The 23,946-nt window shown below is 35.3% G+C and overlaps 1 protein-coding gene across 1 annotated transcript in view; it reads right to left on the reverse strand.

Annotated features, from left to right (window-relative positions):
* Positions 1 to 1,094: 1,094 nt before the first annotated feature.
* LOC149572378 (serine/threonine-protein phosphatase PP1 isozyme 1-like) overlaps positions 1,095 to 23,946 on the reverse strand; it is a 61,941-nt gene continuing 39,089 nt past the window's right edge. Inside the window, exons 2-4 of the mRNA XM_089813553.1 lie at positions 2,542 to 3,101; positions 2,226 to 2,429; positions 1,095 to 1,805 (exon numbers count right to left, since the gene is read on the reverse strand). Coding sequence (XP_089669679.1) covers positions 1,782 to 1,805; positions 2,226 to 2,429; positions 2,542 to 3,101 — 788 coding nt within the window. The 3' untranslated portion in view covers positions 1,095 to 1,781. The remainder of the gene's footprint in view (positions 1,806 to 2,225; positions 2,430 to 2,541; positions 3,102 to 23,946) is intronic.

Raw genomic sequence — 23,946 nt, forward strand, 5'->3', positions numbered from 1 at the left:
TTCAAATTTTTACATGGTTAGCACCTTAGTTATTCTCTCCCACTTTTGCATCAATTGTGTGCAGGAAGCTTCCTATATGTGCGGAACCTTTAATCAGTTACAAAGAGGGCTGTACATTGTTAGTGGTAAGCTAAAAATCTCTGACTACTAGATATGATCCTTCAAATTTTTTTGGCATGAAACACACCCATGGTCTCCCAATTCTCTCGAGAGGATGTAGTTGTTGTCTTCATTCCTCCCAAAGATATGCACTTTGTGGCATCTTAGGGCAATTTATTTACTGAACACACAGGACAGTTGTGAGGCAAAAGTTGAATTGACCATGATGGCATAAGCTCTCAAAAGCACAGAAGATTCATGGCTACCATGAACTCCTATGAGACCCAATAGTCAGCTACTAGCATTGGTCAATCAATACAGTTTCAAATGCCACATCCACTTACAAATTCCACAATCTCATCAGAAAGTTGATAGCAACAAAATTACTCAGAAGCTTAAATTTAACAGAAATACAAATAAAGCAGAAAACCTAAGAATGTACCGCAGGCCTGAATGGCAACAAAAATTGAGCAGACAAATGGAAACAAGACAGTAACCCAAATAAATAAAAGGGCAGAAACTGTAAGACTAGCACTGTGACAATTGTCATTCATTTGCAAGTCCAACACTCCCATCTATTACCAGTCGTGCAAATTTCTGCACTATGCTTGCAAAAGCCAGATGCCTAAATTAAAGGTGCCAAATCTGTACAACTCAAACCTCTTGCCATTGGACATTGATTACATGCTAATGCAAAGATTTTGTGGAAGAAATTGCAAAATAAGCTGTCCAAAACATGTTTATCCAGCATTAGAAGTCTCAAGAAACGATACACATTATTCTACACCGTGCATAACTTACATATACTTCCACTAATGCTCATTTTCTACTAATCACCACAGATCCTAGATTAATTTAGGCAATTGAGAAACCTACAGTGTTATCAAATTATATTTTGTGTTTTCACAGGACTTGGATTATTAAGATGGAGGTGACACTCCCTCTCAATCCCATGTAACCGCAACATGCTTGACAAAGCAATCTTTGCTCAAATATTAAGGAAAGCAAGATTAAGGTACTAAAAAAACAACAATCTTCCAAATACAACTGCATGTTCTTGAGAAAGCTTAGTATGCTGTTCAAGTGTTGAGGAAAGAACCCAGACACAATAAGGAAACAAGGTTTAGCTATCAGAGGTTTCCAAATGCATAGGAAGTGTTCTGATTGCATTAAGCTTGGAAAATCCTACTAAAAAGTTAGACCCCTCAAATGCAGAGCTCACCAAAATTTCCAAGATCATTACAATTTACAACAAATTCTACGATAAAACAGGTTAGATGGGTAAAGAAATTTGATACTGAGCATGCTAAAAACCAGCTCTTCTACATTGTAACTAAAAAAGATGCCTTCTTGGAGAACTAATCCTCTGGTTAGCACTGTACATGTGAAATCAATTATTTCAACTGTCCCTTAAGCCTTGAAAGGCTTAGTCTACCCAATATTTGAGATCCAAGCCTTCCAGCCAATCCTCTCATTACACAAATTCCTGCTTTCTATGAGCTGAATTTCATAGCAGACCACTGAAAAGAAATTGCCACACAAATTATGGGTCAGTTAACCAGTTCTACATTAATAGGTCACAAAGACATCAAATAGAAAACTCTTTCCTTGCCAGGCCTGGCTGCTGAATTGCCAAATGCAAACAAAGTTCCCTCAACAGAATATCCGAGGCAGTGAATTTCCTAACTCTTAGATCCCTGAGGCGCCTGAACATATAAAACATGTATCTGTATCAGTATCAGATCATGATATCGTAATCCAAGACATCAACATCTCACCCAAATCAGAAGCCAAATTTTTGCTCTCCCTTCTCCAATAAACCCCTTACATTTAATCCTTTAATCTCAGTTGCCAAATGCATAAAATCTATGCACATAAGAAACTGATGGAAAACTAAACACAAGGACTAGGAATTTCTCATGAATCACAGACCCCTTTTAGCCTTTCTTAGCTGAGTTAAAAACAAATGACAAAAGACTGAACCTGTATTTAAGTCAAGGAAAAACGCAAACCAAAACTAGGAAAAATATGATATGATGTGGAGACAGGCTTCTAACAAAAGCAAAGATAGCTTCTATGCAAATCCAGTTATACAATGCAAACTAAGAGCAAAAAAATTCACCCACCCTCTTAGGTGGTGTGCCAGCTCTAGATCCAAATCCAAGTTTTCCCTTTTTTTCAAGTGGCATTATAATTTGGAAGGAGCACATCAACATGTCATCAACACTCATCAGAGCCCCAGCATTGTCGAATTCTCCACAATAATTGGAAGCAGAAAATATGGTGACCAACTTCCTTTTAGCAAAAAACTCATATCCATCCTCCACCACCTAAGTCAGTTTATAAATAGGAGAGAACCCAAATCTTCAAATTTCATTCTATCAATTTGTTAATCAACATAAAATAAAATCAGATTAATAAGAAAGAACATCAACTGCAAACCTGATGTGCTCGACAAATAAGATCGAGATCGTGTTTCTGTAGAAATTCTGAGACTACATCGGGTCCAAAGGTGTATGATACACCTCTATCATTCTCACCCCAACCTTCAATATCCTTATCAGGATCTGCCCACAGGAGATCACATAGGAGACCCATATCTGGGACATCTGTAGGCCTTGAAATCCTACGAATCTGATCCAAACTTTTCAAATCAGGCGAAAGGCCTCCATGCATGCATAGAATTTTATCATCAATAACTGCAGCAGCAGGTAAACAGTTGAAACAATCTGTAAAAGTCTTCCACAAGCGAACATTGAACCGCCGCTTACATTCATCATAAAACCCATATATTCTGTTAATGGAAGCACATTCATGGTTTCCCCTTAAAAGAAAGAAGTTTTCTGGGTACTTGATCTTGTAGGCAAGAAGAAGGCACATTGTCTCTAAACTCTGCTTACCACGATCAACATAATCACCCAAAAACAAGTAATTTGCATCTGGTGGAAAGCCACCATGATCGAACAGCCTTAACAGGTCAGAATATTGTCCATGTATATCACCTGTGTGCAGATAACTCGTATTAAAGAACAAACCTACCATCAAGAAAATGTATAAACAAAATAAATACTCAAGAAATGTGCTCTCTTTAGCATAATTCTCTGGACTTTCTCCATATTATTCAAGTCAATAATGCAGAATAGCAATTTTTTGTTAATTGACATAATGATATTCAGACAGCTAGAGGATCATCATAAACACTAGGAAATAAGATTGACAAGAAGATCCCTGTAAAGCCAATAACAAATTTGATCAATGAATGCACCGAAAAAATGAAACCATGTCTTGAAAATACCTCCCCCGAAACGAGGTACATGGCAAATTTAAACAATTTATTGTTTCTATGCCAAGACACAAATGTAATTATGAAACCATGTCTTGAAAATACCTTCCCTTGAAACCAGGTACACAGAAAATTTAAACAATTTATTGTTTCTATGCCAAGACACGAATGTAATTATGTAACCAGTGAAATTACAAATTGAATTGTGATCAAATTTATATGCCAAGTTTGTAAAATTCATCTATTATTCTGATGAAAATGACCAGAAATACCTAAAAGAAATTCAAATGCTAACATAAGTTTACTCCCCAAGTTTCTCAAAATAGATGAGGTTCTCCAATGCACAAATCTAGTATGTATATTGAAATCTTATATCCATGTGCAAACTCCAACAGTTGTATCCAGATATTAGATGCTTTTGAATTTCAACTTCTCTTTAAACCTGTCGATCTTGTTTTGTAAGTGAAAATACACAAATTGCAGTTTCAAACTTCATTTGGAAACTAGATTTTCTTCATTAAATAATCCAAAAAATGTAAGTAAAAATTGCAAAATATATTATGCACCTATAATTTTTGATAAGAACAAATTGCACTAACATTATCTAAAACATCATCATAAAAGAGAATGTGAAATTCCTAGACCATGCTGTTAGTGCTCTTTATTATGGTAAAATAATGAATATGTTATTAAACCGATTTTGAAAGGATTGTGCTGTAAATGTTTGTTCAGAGGAGAAGGAGCACTGCTACTGTTGTTTCCAATGGTCCTATTGTAGAAGTTCAGTGCACAAATTTGAAAATTTGAGATCAACATTAGTTGCAATTATATTGAGCATCTCAATAAAGTGCTCATAGAATTATGGTAGACTTTTTAAAGCAATGACTACCATATCCTCTTCCTCCATTGTATGGCCAATGGTCTCAAGCTGATCTCTAATGTCCTTGATCTTTAGAAGATGTTCTTGTAAGGATATCCTCCCATCCATAATAATAGAGAATTGCTCATTCTTAAAAAAGAAAGCTCTGCTTTTGTCTTATGTCTCATCGATCCTTCAATGTAGTCCAGATCTCTGCACCTGTCTTGCTGAACAACACTTGCAGCAGTTATCGTCGGTAACTGAATGCTTAATGAGCATAACAGCTTCACAGTTACCCTCATCAAACTTTTCTTGAGTAGATCAACTGCGATAGGACAAGACTCGGTACTCAAAGCAATCGTCTCAAGGTGACGGTACCCAAAGATCATCATCACTCTCTGCTACCAGGTGTTGTAGTTATTTCCGATGAATTGTTGACCGTCTTTCAATAGAAGATTAGTGAGAGATGCCAATGACACATTTTGCAATGCAAAAAAACGTGAATAGCAAAAAAAGATACAAACTCTAAGGCAGATTGATAGAAGACCTATTGGTGTGAGTTTTGTTCCACTACAACATACAGAATCAAATACTTAATGTTTCAACGAGAAACACCAAACACTCAATCCTCTCTTGATATAAGGTCATATCTCATTCTAAGCTTGCAAAGTAAGATCATGAAATGACTTTAAGGTTCCTTCGATCGTGGATACTTGCTCAATGAAATAATGTGATTTGTTGGTTATCACAAAGGGGCTTTCACTATTCATTCAATGGGTATTAAATCTTGCACTTCAAAAGATTTGGCTCTACAATGTGCAATGAAGACATAAGTTTTGATTTTCCAGTTTTCACTTCAAATTAAACCCAACAACTCACCCACCTAGTGCAAGCTTCCAAGGAATACACAAATGATTTTCACATCAATATCCTCTCTCTAATCCCATCGTCTAGATGCAAACCACACAAGGTACCCTTACCATCGGCAAGAGGCTAGTGGCCCAAATTTGTTATAGTCAAACAAGAAAACATCAACAAGAACTTCCATTCAACTAAACTACTTCAACATGAAAGGAAATCTACTCCAGGTGAAAGATTGAGGAAACCATGGAACACTCCAAAGCAATAACAAGTAATTCACCATGAAGAAATAACAATGAATTATCCATTACTTTGAAAGCATCATAGCAACAATTTGATCCTACTCTAGCTCTAGCTCTCTATTTTCCCCTCCTAACTCTAAGATAATTCCTCCAATCTCTAAACTAATCTCCTCTCATCTAATGAATTACAAATGAGAATGCCTTGGCCTTTTATAATAGTTTCATTACAACGAAGGGCCAAGATCAAGGGCCGAGATTTCTTCCCACAAACTCTAATTAAAGTTGCCCAATTTACAACCAATTACATGAAGGCACCAATTTATTGGCCAAAACAAAAATTATAATGGTTTTGATAGCCAATGAGAAAATAGGACACATCGCATGATTTGATTGACTATGCTTGAAACTGAAATTTTCTCCATCCTTTGAAATTTCCTCATGGAATTGACTTGAACCAATTGCATCTTCGTGAGCCTGTGACCTTGATCTATCTTGATTCTACTTGAACATTCCTTCATGTAGCTGGATCCACTGTACTTTCCCTCCTACTTCTAACTTGAGTTTGCAGGTTGATAGCTTGAGCGTGAATCCCTCCTCAAGCTTGAGCCATCTCCTTGTAGTATCCACTTGAAGTTTTGAGGCCTTGATCATCACCTTTCCCTCTAGCTTCTCCTTGAATTCACCTTGCCAATTTTTGATGGCATGACGATGGAGGGTATGCGCACCAACAATGCTCTAATTTTCCAAGATTTTCCCGGAATATTCTTTCAATTCAGCCCTCCTTGAATTCACCTTGCAAAACAAAGGAGAAAAGCATTAAGTTCATGAAGAAAGTATGGAAATAAAATCATACCAATTATAAACAAAATTCATCCCACCAACCATTTGCAAAGTTGAGGGAAATTTTAATCTCATCACAATCCAAAACCATTAAATTTATTTTTTATTTCTAATTTTCGTTATTCTCAAATTTTATTTTATTTTTGTTGGGGGGGGTGGGTGGGTGAGGAGAGGTGCAGGATGGTTTTGGTGATTAACAAAGAATGATAGTTGGCTGGGTAAATTTTTGAAGATACAAGACATGGTATCCTTAAAACTTCCTCATTTAAGCATTCCTTGGTGATTCCTTGTTCTATTCTTGTTCATGGTGCTGCCCTCATGCCATAAATCGATCTACTAATGGTTTTGGCGATTAACAAAGAATGACAGTTGGCTGGGTAAATTTTTGAAGATGCGAGACACGGTATCCTTAAAATTTCCTCATTTGAGTATTCTTTGGCGATTCCTTGTTCTATTCTTGTTCATGGTGCTGCCCTTATGCCATAAATCGATCTACTAATAATAACTTAAAGGATTGCAAAACTTGGGAGACTCAAAGTGGGGAAATTTCCGAAGATGCAAAATTTCCCCAAGAGGGAAATTTACGAAGATGGGGAATTTCCTGTAGAGTTCTATCAAACTCATCTGGCAATTTAGAAAGTATATCTCCTTTATACAATCTTGTATAAATAAGATATCTTTGCTATTATCATATATAATGTTAGTTTTATTGCACAAGACGTTTTAGCTTTTATCACCAATGAGAATAGAAAATATTGCTAAAGTTAAATAAATTGTGTTCACAGATTTACGCATCCACAAGTTAATTGCCCAATTCCCTGTCGCCACACTGAAGGTACATCTGATTTGTAAATCCTTGTGATATTGCTATCAGGATTTAACTGTGTGATTTTTGAGTCAAACTCATTGACCCATATTTCATGAGTAGTGATTCAACATGAATCCATATCTCATGAGAATAAATGGAACACTTAGCACTCACTGGATCTAGGTGATGCTCACAGGGGTGAAGCATCGGGACTTCTCAGGAGGTCACCCATCCTAGTACTACTCTAGCCTAAGCGCGCTTAACTATGGAGTTTCCTCCATGGTTAAACCCAAAGCTTGCAACCCCATTTGTAAATCCTTGACAAGTGATGAAACTAGTGGTCTGTAAAAGACAGAAAACTTTATTTGTTAACTGTTATTGATTCGATTCTATCTGCACAGCATATAGCAATGAAAAGATGCCAAAGAGATGTCAGAGTTTTCTATGATTTATGTACTTAAAAGACTTGAGTTAATTGTGTTAGATGATCTACAACTACAGATTGCAATGGTGAATAAATATTGAAAGGGGAGTCAGTCTCCGATGGGGAGTGACTCCGCCGTGGAGTCACGTCCCATCAGGTACGTGACTCTCAGTTGGATAAAACTTAAAACAACCACTAAACAATATGCCCGTCAACTATTATCGAGTTGATCAACTCATTTAAGCATACGGTCAAACATGAATATATTTAATCGGTCTATCTATATTATTATCACTATTGTATGATATTTAATATGAAGTAATTTTATTTATATATATATTATAAAGTGATAATAATATTCAATATATTGAAATATATATTACACAAACATATATTTATAGATTCAATAATATTTTTTTATCCGATTGAACTAACTCATTAATATTCCCCCAAGAGGAAAATTCTTTGGAAAATTCTCAATTTCTTCCCCATATCATGCTACTATTCGAATGCTTAAGTTATCATCGAATAAAAGCCTCCTAAAAAGTTTGCATTTCATTTTGCCCAAAGGGGGAAATCTTGAGATTTTTGGGAGAAATGAAGAGGTAGGGAAATTTTTGAAGATGGGAAATTTCCCTAGGAGGGAAAATTCTGCAATTGTGAAATTTTCATTTTGTTTCTTATGGTTTCGATCTTGTAGCTGTAGTTTTACTTCATTTGATTTTAGAGGATATTGTCATTCTTGGTGCGTTAGATAGAGTTAATAATAGATGGTAGGCTGTGTTCTCTGGATCTTTTTCTTTCATCCTCTAAGAATGTTATGGTTGAGAGTATGTTAAGGATTTAGCCTGGACAGAGTATGGCTCTGTTTCCATATGATTGACCTTATCTTATTTATTTATGCTTATTCCGAACCAAGATTATGGTTGGTTAGTTTACATGGTTAATTTGTAGGTTGGTACTTTACGCATAGTTCTATATTTAATGTGGTTAGATTCCGAAGGTTACAGAGATGTTTTGTTAATGCATTTTTGTAGGAGCTATTTCAATGGTCTTCACTTTTTGATTATCCATCTGGATTAGTATAGATAGGCTTTTATATTATTGATAAATATTGATTTCCAAAGACTGAGAATCAGTTTCCTGTGGAAAGCCGGGATGGCAGATTTATTTTATTTTTGTTTAGTTTGTTTTCTAACCTTGTTAATTGACAAGCTCAATTAGAGGAAGGATTGTTCGGTGCGGAAGGTATACTTGCGCAAAGGAGGTGTTCATTTCTAAATCAGACAGAGCTCAACTTATTTATAAACAATGTAGATTATATGATGTAAATTTCTTAAGGGGTTTGTTCCCTCACATGTTGTAATTTTAAACTATATATATTTCTTGCAATTACTGGGGTATGCCCCTTTCAAGATGTAATAACATAGGATATTTGTCCCGAGCTAGACTAGAGGTTTTCTTCTCCGTTCTTTCCTACCTGTGCCCATTTGAACGGAGCAAAGCTATTGTAATCTTTTTATTAATTTTAATACAATTAATCAAGGCCTTGGCCATTTACCAATATATATATATATATATATCGAAATATTGAATATGAGCATATTTTATAATCTTGAGTTACTGCCAGAGTTAAGAAATTGAAAGAAAAGGAATATGAAGCCCTAATTGATTCAATGGTAACTAAAACCCTAAATGATATAGTGGTATCGAAAGCCCTAATTGAATCAGTGGTATCGGAAGCCCTATTTGAATCACTGGTATTGGAAGCCCTAAATGATCTAAAGGTAATTGATGCCCTAATTGATACAATGGCATGTGATGCCCTAATTTTAAATATGATGGTATTTAATCGTAATCATTTGATTTGGAGATAGTAGTTTTTAATTGGTAGTCATCATGTGATATTGTTATAGTGGTATTTGTGGACTAACCCAGGTGGTTGCAGATGCATCCCTAGTTTTAATTTCGATCTCAAATTTCAAGGTATGTGGTTTTTAACTTCTATAGTAATTTTCATTGATGGTATTTTCAGCTCTTCGTTAAGAAATTTTGTTTAACTGATTTTAACCGTGAATCCCTTTCATATGAACGAAACTGATTTAACTGTCTTCCTATGAAAATGAAGTAATAACAATATGTTAGTTGTTAATTAAGACCGGGGAAAACGGGATGTTACACACTTGGACTTAGGCTGAAAATTTTCGAAAAATGATGGCAAAATGGTCACAAAAACCCTGAGCAAGAATTGCTTCCCAATGAGCCAAAACTGCTCAAACTTACCCCTGACTTGGAGACTTGAAAATGTGTTGCTAACTAAAGCTGCCTAAGGCAAAGACTCCTTGCTAAAAAAAAGAGGGTCCCCATTTGCAATGGGGCAATGGTGTGAAAACCTCATAAGACCCAAAAAAAATGAAGACACTTGGAAGAGAGCTTGAGAAACCCAGAAGGAATCTAAAGTCAAATTGTGAATCTACTAGCTCAAAAATTGAGGCATGGAAAATGATGCGCCCAAAAAAATGAAGGCAACCCAAATGAAGGTTTGAAAAGCTCACCAACAAAGAAAAAACTAATTGGTAGTCATGGCTGACTAAATAATCGGCAAAAAATAGTGGAAGCTACAAGGCTTGCCAGGAAATAGAAGCAAATGGTGTTTAGAAGCCCTAGATGACATGCAAGCAGCAGAAATCATCCAAAGAAAGGGTCAAAAAAACACAAATAACGCATTTTCCAAATCATGGGGTTGCAAAGGAAAAGAAAACGAGTTGCAGAGTTGCGCAACTTATATAAAGGTTGCAAATCACTGAGGGTTGTGATGATACAAAAAGACAAGGTTGAAAGCTCAAAAAATGCTAAGAAATGGGCCAAAAAAAAAAAAAAAATAGTAGTCTTTTTTTACAATCATCTGCAATTAAACCGACTGAAAAAATAGTTGAGAAGGAGACTTGCACCCAAGGAAAATACGAACAGAGTCAAAGCGACAAAAAATACCAAAAAAACTTGTGCCCAAGAAAAACTTTACTGCAAAAAAGAAAAATACAATTTGTAGAGATAACAAACACTGCTAAGAAACCCTTGTCAAGTTTTTTTAAAAGATTCACAACCCTACAAAAAGAAATTGAACACACCCTAGCAAAGGTTTTTGAAAATCTGATGAGTCTAAAATTCTATGAAGAAACTAAAGATTTTCAAAACCTATTTCAAAAATAAAAATAACTTTGATATCATATTATAGTAAAATAGTAAATGTGTTATTAAACAGAGATCATAAATGATCTATATATACAAGTATAAACAAGAATGTTCTATAATGAATAAAGAGAGAAAATAGAATCATTCTGAAGAGAGATAAAGAAAACTTCCATATTGAACATAGCAAGCACTGAGCAATATAATTGGAACCAAGCAATATGGTTTAGACTGAGGATATTGACACATCATTGATTGCCAAGCAAGTAGGAATATATAAGCAAAGTAACAACATGAATAAGTATGCATGACTGAGTGTCAAAGCATTTTGACATATAAGTGCCGAGTAGTTCAGTTTTGACATATAAGTTTGTAATGGCACAAACATGTAAATCGTTTTGGCTGACTTTTCTATGATATTTAATATTTGTAGAACCAACTAAGAAGAATGATCACATGTCATTTCATAAGGTAACGATCCCAAGGCGTGGAATTCAACCAATAAGAAAATGGGATAGAAACGGCAAAAGATGATAAACTATGAGAAGTCGATCAAGATCTAGAACCCTCAAAGAACATCTATTTAAGGAGGATTCTTATCCTAGAATCGTGTGTGTGGGATGTGTATGAATGTATGCACATGTGAAGGAGTAAAGACGAAGTTTGAAAGCAAATCAAAGAAAGAGCAATCAGAGCAGTTAAGGATTGAACAGAGTTATCAGATTAGGAGATCAAATCAAAGATACAGCAAAGAGGAGACCCAAGATCAACTTACAGAGGAAACCGAGGGTCAGGTACTGAATCAATTATTATTAATTGAGACAAAGTAAATCTCTTAACAGAGTGGTCTTCACAAATCTATGTAAACCTCCTAAAAGAGTCCTTACTTCATTGTGAGTGTAAAAAAAATTTAACAAAGTGAGACCTAATAGTCTCTTAAGCTTTTAACCGGGCAGACACCTCATAGGGTAGATCATATATTATGATCAAACATTGTAACCCTAACAGGTTAACTTTATTGTTGTAACAGTGAAGATTTGTAGGTTTCATCCCCACCCCAGTTTTACCTTCATCTTGAACTGTTTCTAGGTAACCAAATCATTGTGTTATGTGTTGAACTCTTTATGGATGTTATGTATTTCATTTATGTTTCAGCATTACAGTTTTAACGATAAATCTATTTAGGAAATTGATTTTGAAGTTAAAAGTTTAAGATCCTGATTCACCCCCCGACCTCCCCCCCTCCCCCCCGCCCCCCCACAAGTATCGTGTTTCCCATATACTTATTCCAACAATAGAATCATTCTGAAGAAAGAAAAAGAAAACTTCCATATTGAACATAGAGAGAATATGAAAACATAGAAGAGGAGTGACCATTAGAAATAGAAGTAAATCTACAAAAGAGAAACAAAAATAGAGAGATTTAACTGTTAAGAGTGAAAATAGAAACATTCTAAAGAGAGAACAAGAAAGTTTCCATATTGAACACAGAGGGAATATGGAAACATTAAAGAGTGACCATTAGAAATAGAAGTAAATCTACGGAAGAGAGACAAAAATATAGAGATCTAACTCTAATACTCTTAAGGATTCTCAAATGAGAATGCCTAGCAATCACAAATGAAACTACCTCCAAAATCAAGCACTATTTTGAGTTGAAGCAATTAGTTTCAGAAGCATGGAAGGACAAGCACCAATGTGGGCCCCAAATGAGTATGAAATTGTATGAGGATACAATTTATGACACTTCATTTAAGCCCCACTTTAGCGAAGTATGACCTTACGCTCATTCTCTCAATAAAGTACATAATAAATTCAAAAGACTTTACCAAGACACTAGAGATACAAGAAAACACCAAGCCCCCAAGGACTTAAGACCTCATCTATTTAAAATGTGAAGAAAAAAGGAGCGACATGATCAACACATGTCATGCAAATGGAGCAAGCAAGAAGAAAGAATTCTCTCAGTAAAGTACAATATAAAATCAAAACTTTCACCAAGACACTAGAGAGACAAGAAAATACCAAGCCCCCAAGGAATTAGGACCTCGTTTATCTAAAATATGAAGATAAAAGAAGCAAAATTATCAACATATGTCACAAACAAAGCTTGAGAGAAAAAAGAAGAGTATGGCTTATATGTTTAGTAAGGAATTGATTACTATGAGCAATATGAAAAGAGAAGACATGACTTCTTGGTATACTGAGGGCTACTTACTATGAACCATATGGAAAGAGGAGAAGAGACATAACTTCTTGGTATAGTGAGGGTTGCTTACTACTAGTCATATTAGCAAAAGAAGAGTCAAACCGGTCTAGCAAAGTGTGTTATGCTAGTCAACTCCAAAGATTACAAAACGAAACCTTGACTTGCCAAATAATCTAAAAACAAAAGTGATTGTCAATTTGGGTGTTGTAGTGTGCACCAAACACAAAGATTACAAAACAAAGCCTTGGCTTGCAAAGCAATCTGAAAATGCAACTACAAGATGGGTATTCTAGTGTGTACAAAGCCAAAATAACTCCAGAATTGTGGTGTGTGCATATAGTGTGACATATAACAGAGTGTATGACTATGCCCTTACATTAAAGTGATTATGCAGGGCTTATCAGGAGCAATTTCTTTAAGATAGCATATACGCATCCAAGACAAACATTCCAACAGTAAGAAGCCCCCCAAACATAGGCAAATCAAAGGCGATGATCACAAAAAATAAAGAGCACATAAAGGATACACAAAATGGGCTTGGTATATACATCAAATAAATAATGTATATCAAGTAAGATTGTATGAATTGACCTCATCCCCCGAGTGGAATTACAAGCACAATGGAAGAAGAGCACATAAGATGAACACAAAATCTTTTTTGGTCAATGAGGAAGAGGCCAAAAAGATCTCAATGCTTTGCATCGTCCACAAACACAAAAGCACATTTATGGCATAACATGTATGCAACATATAGAAGAATGATGATAAAAATACAAGATTGTCACAAAAGGTGCGGTCCCTTCATTACCTTGTGCCAATGGAGCAACAAGAGTCATCCAAAGAGAGCTTAACAAAACACTCAGACACACCAAGTGTCACATTACAAGATGACATTATATGCAAGCAAACACACGAGAGATTACTGCACAAGTGAGCTAGTCTACCAAATCACGGAACTATCACTAGTGCCAAACAAGGACCATGCTTTGATAATGAATCAATGTGTGTCACTAGGAGCTACCAATAAAGTTTCTAAAAACATTGATGATAATTCATAATTAATCTAAGCAGCTTCAAACATATCAATAGAATCATTAGGACTATCATCATCATCATCCAAACTAATCACGATATAAGATATCATGTGAGGAGGAGATGCAAAAGGAAGAATCATTGTGCATATACAACTTCAATCTTTGAGGGGATTGATCAAGATAAGGCTCCTCCCTAAGATTAGGTAAAAGTAGGGAAAATAGGATTAGATCAACATTTAACTGCTTAGAAGAGGAATCATTTTGAGAAACAAGCTCACAAGCTTCAGTATGACATCTTCATTGCCATTCTCTTAGACTACAATTTCATTTGTTATGACTCAAAATTTGTGTGGATGCACATCAAGGATCACTCAACATCGGCTCATTTGCTTCCTTTGCTATAGGAATAGGAGGAATGGAAGAATCCATACTGAGTTGAGAGATGGAAGATGTTGAGCGTTATTCTCTTTGTCCATTATAAGATTTGAGAGGTGGGACCGCAACATATATAGGAGGCATAGTAGTAGGAAGATGTTTTGGTCCAAGATGTGTAGTCGAGACAAATATATCCATATCCATAGATGAAGAATTATTAAGAATGGTAATTGAAGAAGACCACAAAGATCTACTTAAGGCATTGATCCCATCAACTTTAAACTTTTGATAGGATAAGCACAGAATATCTTGACGAGGTTTCAAAGGTTGACATTTTTTAGTCCAAAAGTAATCAAGAGTAAAGTTTCCACAATTAGCTAAGGGCTGGTAAAGACTATGATGATCGTTATAACTTTCCCATTGTAGGGAAACTTCAGGCATGTATTAGTAGAAGGGACAACTCTCGTAGAAGTGAGCCAAGGATACCCTAAGTTCACATGAAATTGGCCTAAGGTAGGCATAAAGGCAAAGGTAACATCTAAAGTTTTAGTGCCAACTTCAATTGGAAGCATGGTAGAACATATAGTGGGACAAATGAAATCATTGTGCAACTTAATCATAAAATCAGACTTATCATATGAATCTTAAATAAGTTTTTAGTGTATTGAGATGCTCTTCTATTATATCATTTACTATACACGCTAGATCAATGAGCACTACACATGAAAGCTTATTGTTAATTTTCAGGATAACATATAATGGTCCATTAGGTGCATTTATGATATCCTTTGAATCAAAGGTAAATGCAAGGTTCACAGTTAGACATAGGTTGTTCAATCACGCTCACATATTGTTGGCTTCATTAGATATATCATCTATAGATATAAAGACTCATTATGTTTAACACCATTGGTAGAATGGGAAGGCAAAGAATTGGTAAGGATTTGCAAATTTTGTTTAGGAGGTGCCACTCATTTCCTTTTTCAACTACACCATCTACCACTATAGCATTGGAATCAATAAGGTCTTCGATTTCATGTTTCAACAAATGCATTTCTCTAAATCATGCTCAAGTTGATGATGGTATTGGCAAAAAGCTTTTGAATCAAAAGGTGGCAAAGTTTTGGAAGGGTTCCTTGTATTATTATTAATCAATTGAATCATGATGCTATGTAAATATTTGGAAAGAGGGGTGAAATTGTAATGTTTGAATTTAGAGGTGAAATTTCTTACAATGGGAGTTGTCGTGGCTGCCACTTGGGCATCAATATGATTGGGAAAATAGTTGTTACTAATCTTTATAAAGTTTTATTTTTCTTTTCTAAATTTTTGATGAACATAGTCAAAGATGAAGAGGTTCATGTTGACTCTATTGTGCACAATTGTGTGAAAGATGCCAAAAAAAGCTTCTATAATGTCCTTTTGCAATTTGTTAATAAAAATCCTTTGAACATCACCCTCGGCAATAAGATATGCAAATTTGCTCATACAAATGTTTATATATACCAATAAAATCAGTTGCTTTTTCTTCAACACCTTGTCTACAATGCACTAAATCAATCAAAGTAACTCGTGGAAAAGCATCAGCTAATTGTTAAAAAGTTTTATTGCAAAGGCATTCCAAAGCTTTATCTTTTATGAAACGACAAAAAAACTTTACTAGTTGTCCTTAGTCATAGTGAAAGTCACTACACAAAGTTTAAAATGTTTTCACATGAGTGATGGGATCACCTTGCCCATCATAAATCTCCAAACAAAGAACCTCAAATGTGTTGTGGAAAAGAGCATGAACGATGTCATGGAAAGTAGGTTAGCGCCTAGATATGTAGGAATAGAGGATTTGGTTTGGGTTATGGTCACCAAATGTTTTGTAAAGACGAGATATTTTGCAACAAATGACTAGTGGCTTCAAATTATGAATTGGATTGAGAAGTGTGTGATTTTGATGGAGGATATGAAGGTACACCATTGTGATATGTAGGTAAAGAACATGATTGAGAAACAAGTGGATGAATTGTCGAAGTTAACACATAAGCATATTGATTGATATGATTCCATCCACTACGAATGTGTAGGATTAACTTTTTGTGCAGACGTAGCCATGATGGAAGATGTATCTGTAGGCACATTACGTAGAGATTGTAGGTATAGGTAGGCATCTCAATTTGATTTGGAGGATTGGATTATCCAAGCTGTTCGTCACAACTAACCATCTTCGTAGCATTTTCATCCACTATGTAAGAAAAGCCAAGTAAAACATCCATACCATGTTCATCGTTTTGAATCAACCTCCTTAAACCTTCAATCAAGGGGATTGTCTCCACACACGAGTTCTTGCCTCACAAATTATTAAGAACTTTGCAATGTTTAACAATCTTCACCAATTGTTGACTAGAGACTTCAGTAGAAGAGTCGTCCTCATCATGAAGTATTATGGCAAGGATTCTCAAGAATGTTAGGCATGGTATGTGCTGGATCAAGAGAAGAGGATTCATCCAAAGCTCATCAGGAATAAGTTAGCCACCTTAGGTTCGATGACCTTACTGTTTGAACCTTGGGAAGCGATAAATCTATAACTTCTTCTCACCAAGATATTGGATTCGGGACACATGGTAATGAAACTCATACACAAGAAAGACAACGCTATTGAAATTAAATTATGTTATTGACGCCTTTCATACTCTTGGTGTTTATTAAAGGTAAAACTAAAGGGGCCCAGAAACCCTGTACAGACGCATTTTGATGCAATCTAAAACCCTATAACAAAATGTTGCAAAAGATGGAACAAATACCAATAGCAGCCCAACAATCAGCTAAACAATAACAGCTTAAAGAAGGTAAAACAAGAATAGCCCAAGCTGTAACAACACAAGAATGAAGCCACTTGTCAAAACCAAGGATTTTGACAGGCTCCCATAACCCATACCATTCAATACAGATAAAGGAATTAAATCTGTCACATGCTACTTTTCTCAGTCCTCTTTGTCTTGCCTTCATAGTGCATTTACAAAAACTATGATGATGCAAAAAATTATTTTCATATTGTGTGAACATATCAGAGATCAATGTGTGTCTGGTGCATAAAAAGTGCATGGCTTATTCTATTTCAAAAAATGAGAATGCAGATCCATATCAATCTTTCCACGTTCACTCATGAAGTGCAAGAATATATATCCAACTACTATGCTCCTTTTTATTCAAAAATCATGTAATAATACATGCATCAAGTGGTTTATTTTTTAATATATCCATCTAGAGGATCATGAATGTTTGTCACCATTTGCATTCATTCTTGCTGACCCGAATGGCTATTCTCGTCATAAATAAATCAAACATTTTATGTACGGGATTAAATCATTCCAAGTAAAAACTTACTCAGAGATTGAGCAAGAAAAGAAAACATGTGCCTACAGTTTAATTCAATACAAGATAGAAGGTGTCAACCTTCACAAAGTTTTAAGAACAAGCTCCAAACATATGTATACTACAGAACAGAACTAAAGTAATGCACAACCATGCACAAAGATCACGGAGTAGAGAGAATTGCTGGACAGAACTTTCCCCAACACATCGATCACAAAATGAAGCCAAAACTCATCATAAGCAGAGAACAGAAAATCCAAAATAAAACATCCTCCATCTAGAGAAAAAGAACCAAAACCAAACAAAAATCGTATCCTCTCAAAAGTCAAGCTCCTCTCCATAAGACAGGCGACAAGGAGTATTTCTTGTCGCAAGAGTTACTCTTGCCACCTTCCAAAATTGTCGGCAATATAACTCTTGATCATAAGAAAAGATGAAAACATGCCCCCCAATCAAATGAGTGAGCCCAAGCAATAATATTCAACATAAAATAATGCCATTCAAAAATATATATAAATCAGAGATACTTATATTTTAATATATATACATTTATGTGTGAGTGTGTGCATGTCTGTGTGTATTTGCATTCTTCGTGTGTGTGTGTATCCATCAAAGATAAAACATGATACATAGTTCGGATGATAAGAAAAACATACAACAGAAAAATAAATATTAAATTACTTAGGTTGTTAATTAAAATTGACAAGGTACCTTAGGCGTAGAGACTAACTAGACCAACCAAATATTGGAATAACTATACCCCAAAACTAAACAACTAACAACGAATGGGGTTCTAGCTCAGATGGCATTCCTGACGTTTAACATATGCGGTGCACTCCTACGTTGATGATACTCTTTCCCCACTCACAGGATGACTCCTTCTACATCCATTGACAAGGATGAATTAGAAATTGGTGTCACTGTAATAATCTCAATTTCCAAACTAATCCTAAATTTACATCAACAAGCTATTTTCCTATTTTCCAAAAATGATTCAATTCCTTCTATAACAAACGACACGTTAGAATCCACATAACCAAATCAACAAAACTTACATTTCTACTCTCCTTGGAGAATTTATATAACCGGAATTAATTAAAATTCATTTAACCATAATCATATTTAAGAGGAATCAATTATAATAGTTATAAATTAATGTCACTAGGAAGGGATGTAAAAGTATACTCTTCACCTCCACCAAAAATCACTGAAATGCGGCAAGTTGTGTATACCACGAACCAATCCCTCGTGTGTACAATGCCAAGCTCTAGAATCAATGTACCAAGAAGATGATTTGACATGATCTGCTGATCTATTGGCAATAAATGCATAAAAGGTGGACTTCTTTTGCTTACTATGCTCTGCATGTGCCTATTGTTGAGATCCTCCTAGGTTGGATTTTCCACTAGTGAACCATTTCATGCATTTGTTCTTCATATGACCAAGCTTACCACAATAATAACAGGTAGTAACCTTCTTGGAAATCTCCTCAAGTTTGCCTCATCTTTTTCTCTGAAAGGACTTGTCTTTGCCTTTGCCTTGTCTTTTTTTTCTGAAAGGACTTGTCTTTGCCTTTGCCTTTGGAGTTGGCAGTAAATGCTCATTCCACAGTGGTTGACTGGTTGCTACTCTCAAACAGTAAATCCTATTGCCTGGACTTGTCTTTGCCTTTGCCTTGTCTTTGGAGTTGGCAGTAAATCCTATTGCAAGAGCTTATTGCACAATTCAAACTTAATATCAACATTGGTGGATGTAATGTTGAGAGTTTCCATGAAGTGCTTCTAGGATTGCGATAAGTTGTTAAGCATGATGATCACCATATTCTTTTCATCCATCTTGTGACTAAAGGCCTCCAATGGATCACGAATGTCCTAAATCTTCAAAAGATGCTCTTGCAAAAATAGTTTGTCATCCAACATAATGGAGAACAGCATATTCTTCAGAAAGAATGTTCTACCCTTGTCTGAATGTTCATGGAGATTCTTCATTGTGTCAAAATCTTCACAGCTATATGCCAAACAACACTTTTGGAAGCATATTGTCAATGACTGATAACTTGAGGAGCATAGCAATTTCCTGATTGTGCTCATTGAACTTGTCTAGATCTACCAAGTACAAATCTAATTCATGCACTAGTACTTGAAAATTGTGAGCATGTGTTGTTTCCACATGTTGTAGTTCTTGTCATTGAAGCACTGATTGTTTTCCAGCCTAATGTTAGTTAACAACATTGTGACTCCATTCTTAAAGAAAAACCTCTCAAACCCTAGGTTGGAATATGCAAAAACCATAGGTCAAACTTTTCAAGAACCCTAGGTTGCTATTTGTAGAAATCCTAGACATTGATGAGGGGTAAGTGCACCAAGATGGTCTGCCAAAACCTGGAGGGAGGGGGGTTAAGTGACCACTTTTTTCTAAAAATAGGTAACCCTGAAGCTGGAAAAGAAATTTGAGACATGCACTCAAAATTAAGAGTTGTCCAAAGAACAAGAATTGTAATGCTCTAATTCTAGTTTCTCAACTTCTAAAGTTTTCTAAAAATGGATAATATTAAGCAGGTCAAACCCTTTGTGCAAGAAAAATTGGTCTTAATTTTTTAGGAAAAGTTAAAACATGACATAGTGTCTAGTGTGCGCATCAAAAAAGATGTAGTTAGATTTAATATTTTCAAAAACCCTTTGGTAGAAATGTATTTAAAAGTGAGCTAGAAATTGTATTTTTTTGGTAATTTTTTGACAATTTTTTTTTTTTTTTTTGCTTTTTTGAAGTGGACACATCTTGAGAATCAGAACTTATTCGTGCATGATACATAACTTGCATCAAAATAATAAAAATGCAAAAAAAATTTAAGTGTAAAAAATCAAGCGAACAACAAAATTACGTAATTTGTTTTCAATTTGGTCAAGGTAGATCAAAAGTTACTAAGAAAATGGTCTCTAAGAACTATGGAGACATTGGTAAAGAAAATTAAACTTTAATATGTTAATGTTGTCCAAAAATAAAAATAAATAATGTTTATAAAGCTTAAGAAGATGTGTGAAATTGCGGTCATAATTTTATAAATACCCAATTGATGACATGCAATCCTAATGATGGGGAAGTTTATGTTTACCGTATGGGGTAAATAGTTTAATGCATACAGACAATAGACAAGAACATGTAACATAGTAGTACTCCTTTTATTATTCGCATATATGCCGCAGAGATTACATAGTGCTTCCAATGATGATTACCACAATGACCCAAAGTCCATTCCGGACGGTGTACATATACCATTCCGAAGGGGTGACTCAACCATCATGCCCATTCAGATATGATTAATTCTACTCGTCGGCTACATAATAATTACCGACTACATGCTAATCTACCCGCCGGCTATTTTATAATTTTACTGACAACAGTTTAGAAACCAAATTGGAAGAACGAAAGGAATGAAAAAGAAAAGGGAGGGAAATGAAGCTCCCAAGCCTCAAGGTCATTATCCAAGCATACCACCTAAGACATCTTTTCTCTAGGACCCCTTACAACCTCTTTAGACACCTAGGACCCCATAGCACTCCTTAACACAACCTAAGAACCATTAATGTATTCTATGACCCCTTAGGACCCATTAATATATCCCAAAACACATTAATGTATCCTAAGATGCATTTATACATATACAAGGAGACCTTTCGGATCCCTTAAGAGATCTAAGATCCAATAACACAACCTAAGACCCAATAATGTATTAAACCCCTTTAAGGATAACTTAAGACATCCTAGGACCCATTAGTGTATCCTAGGATCCCTTAGAACCTCTTAAACCACCAAGGCCCCCTTAAGACTCCTACAACAATTAATGTATCATAGGACCCTTAGAACCCATTCATGTATCCCAAAACCCGTCGATGTATCCTACTACACATTAATACATGTATGAGGAGACCTTAGGATTCCTTAAGATACCTAGGTCCCCTTACGGCATCCTAGGACCCATTATATATCTTAGGCCCCTTTAGGACCATTGAAAACATCCTAGGCTCCATTAGTGTGTCCTAGGACCCCTTTTACTCCTACAAACCATTTATGTATCCTAGGACCCCTTAGGATGCATTAATGTATACCAAAACACATTAATGTATCCTAGGACACATTTATACATATATGAGGAGACCTTAGGATCCCTTAAGAGATCTAGAACCTCTTAAGGCGTCCTAAGACCCACTAATGCATCTTACGACCCTTTACAACCACTTAACACATCCCAGGACCCCTTGGGACCTCTTAAGATACCTATAAATCTTTAGCACCCCTTAAGACTCCTATGTACCATTAATGTATCCTAGGATGCCTTCAAACCCAATAACGTATCTTTGACCTCTTTTGGACCCCTTAAAACATCCTAGGACCCAATATCGTATCCTAACACCCCTTTGAACCACTTAAGACATACTGGACATCTTATGATAACCTAGGGTCTGTACACCTTACGACCACTTAAGAGACCTAGGACCCCTTAAGACACTGTAGGACCCATCAATGTATATTAGAACCCCTTGGGACCTCTTAAGCCCCTAAGACTCATTAATGTATCCTAGAATGTCCTAAGACCCATGAATGTATCTCAATGCCCAATAATGTAGCTTAAGTCACAAGGTTCAACAAACTTCAAACATGAAATTCAAAATTCATTGAATATTTAGTAGTAAAAAAATCGTTCAAATTCGCTAATAAATATGCATTCAAAAAATGAGTCAATTTTTCTGAAGTTCTTATTTTTGTTTCACTTTTTCTCATATTATAATATAATAATAAATTATAATTATTTCATTATTGATATTATATTATTATTATTTTATTTTATTATTTATTTGTTCAATTATATGGATCTTATTTTGATGGAGATATCACAATCCTCCCCTCTCAGATTTTGCTTGTCCTCGAGCAAAAATCATCTATGCATAACATTTCTTGTAGAACCATCACACGAAGCATAGAATCGGATGCAAGAAGATGTAATAGATTTTAGAAGTAGACAACATAATGCATGAAAGCACAAAGCATAAGTGAAGTAGACAAATGAATGCATGAGAACATGAAGCCGACACATGAAAGCATGAGAACACAAAGCAAACACATGAATACATAAAAATTCGAAGTAGACACGATGCAAACATATAGTGCATGCATTCCTAATTAATGCCTTACAATTTGCAAGGAGCTAGGGTTAAGAAAAAGTTCAACTTTTTACTTCGTCAATAGAATCTTGCAACTACAAGTAATCATTAGTACATATGTACATGTATATATAAGTTTCAAGAAATTGTGAGTCATGATAATTTATTCCAAGCCATCCTATACTAAGTCCCAAGAGCTAAACTTTGGCCCCCTTGGCCTTAGTAGTGGTGTTTATGCATCCACACGAGGTGGCCTACTCAGCGGAATGCTTATTTTGTTTTGCTTTTATTATCATTCTTAGCCGAGAATAATACTTAAAATGTAAACAGATTGCTTAAGCACCAAACTGAACAGTCACCCTCAAGGTTTTTGTGAATCCAAACCCTTAATCCTATCTAGGACATTTCCTCGAGGCATCTTTGGGGCGCTGATCCTTACCCATCTCAGAACAACCATTTGATTGGATTTGTACTAGCTCAATTGTGAATTAAGTTCAAAACTCCAAAGCAAAATTCTTCAACAATATTAGCATCAAACATATTTATAGTGAAGGAAATATTGAGGTGGACAGGTTAGCTAACTTAGGACTAGATGGCACTGAAATATATGAATTTAATAAAATAAACAAATAATTTCAAATAATCAATAACTCATTTTCCAATACTTTAAAATCAAAAAATCATCTTCAAAAGAAACTAACGAGGGATAAAACTTGAATAAATGTTAGTTTAAATAAAAGACTACCAGAATACATTATCAAATTCAGTAATGTTTAGAAGATCTTGAACATTATATAAATTTTAATTAGACATTAAAAACTTCCATTTTTAAGGTGATTTTTATACTTTAATTTATATATAAGTCATCCTAAACCATAGTTGGAAAACTCGCCAAATACTCGACGAGTTTCAAACATTCGCCGAGCTATTCCCGAAAAAACTCACGGTTTGCAAATACTCGACTGGGGCAAAAAAATCAGCGAGTAATCGGCGAGTTTTAATTAAAAACTTGCGGTGACAGTAACCGGTGCGATATAGGGCAAAAAGCCCATTTTTTTGCAACATCAGTTGCATTTGTGCATTCTAGAAGCTTGAGGTGTGGAGAGAAGAAGGCTTGGAGGCATTCTTAGGTGATTGCAAGTGATTCAAGTCGGGTTTGAGTGTGTTTGTAGAAGATTCTAACCGGTTTTAGAAGACAAAT

Source organism: Cupressus sempervirens, chromosome 2, assembly GCF_028749045.1.
Source record: "Cupressus sempervirens isolate cs-2001-9-10 chromosome 2, ASM2874904v1, whole genome shotgun sequence".
In the NCBI taxonomy this organism is placed as follows: Eukaryota; Viridiplantae; Streptophyta; class Pinopsida; order Cupressales; family Cupressaceae; genus Cupressus; species Cupressus sempervirens.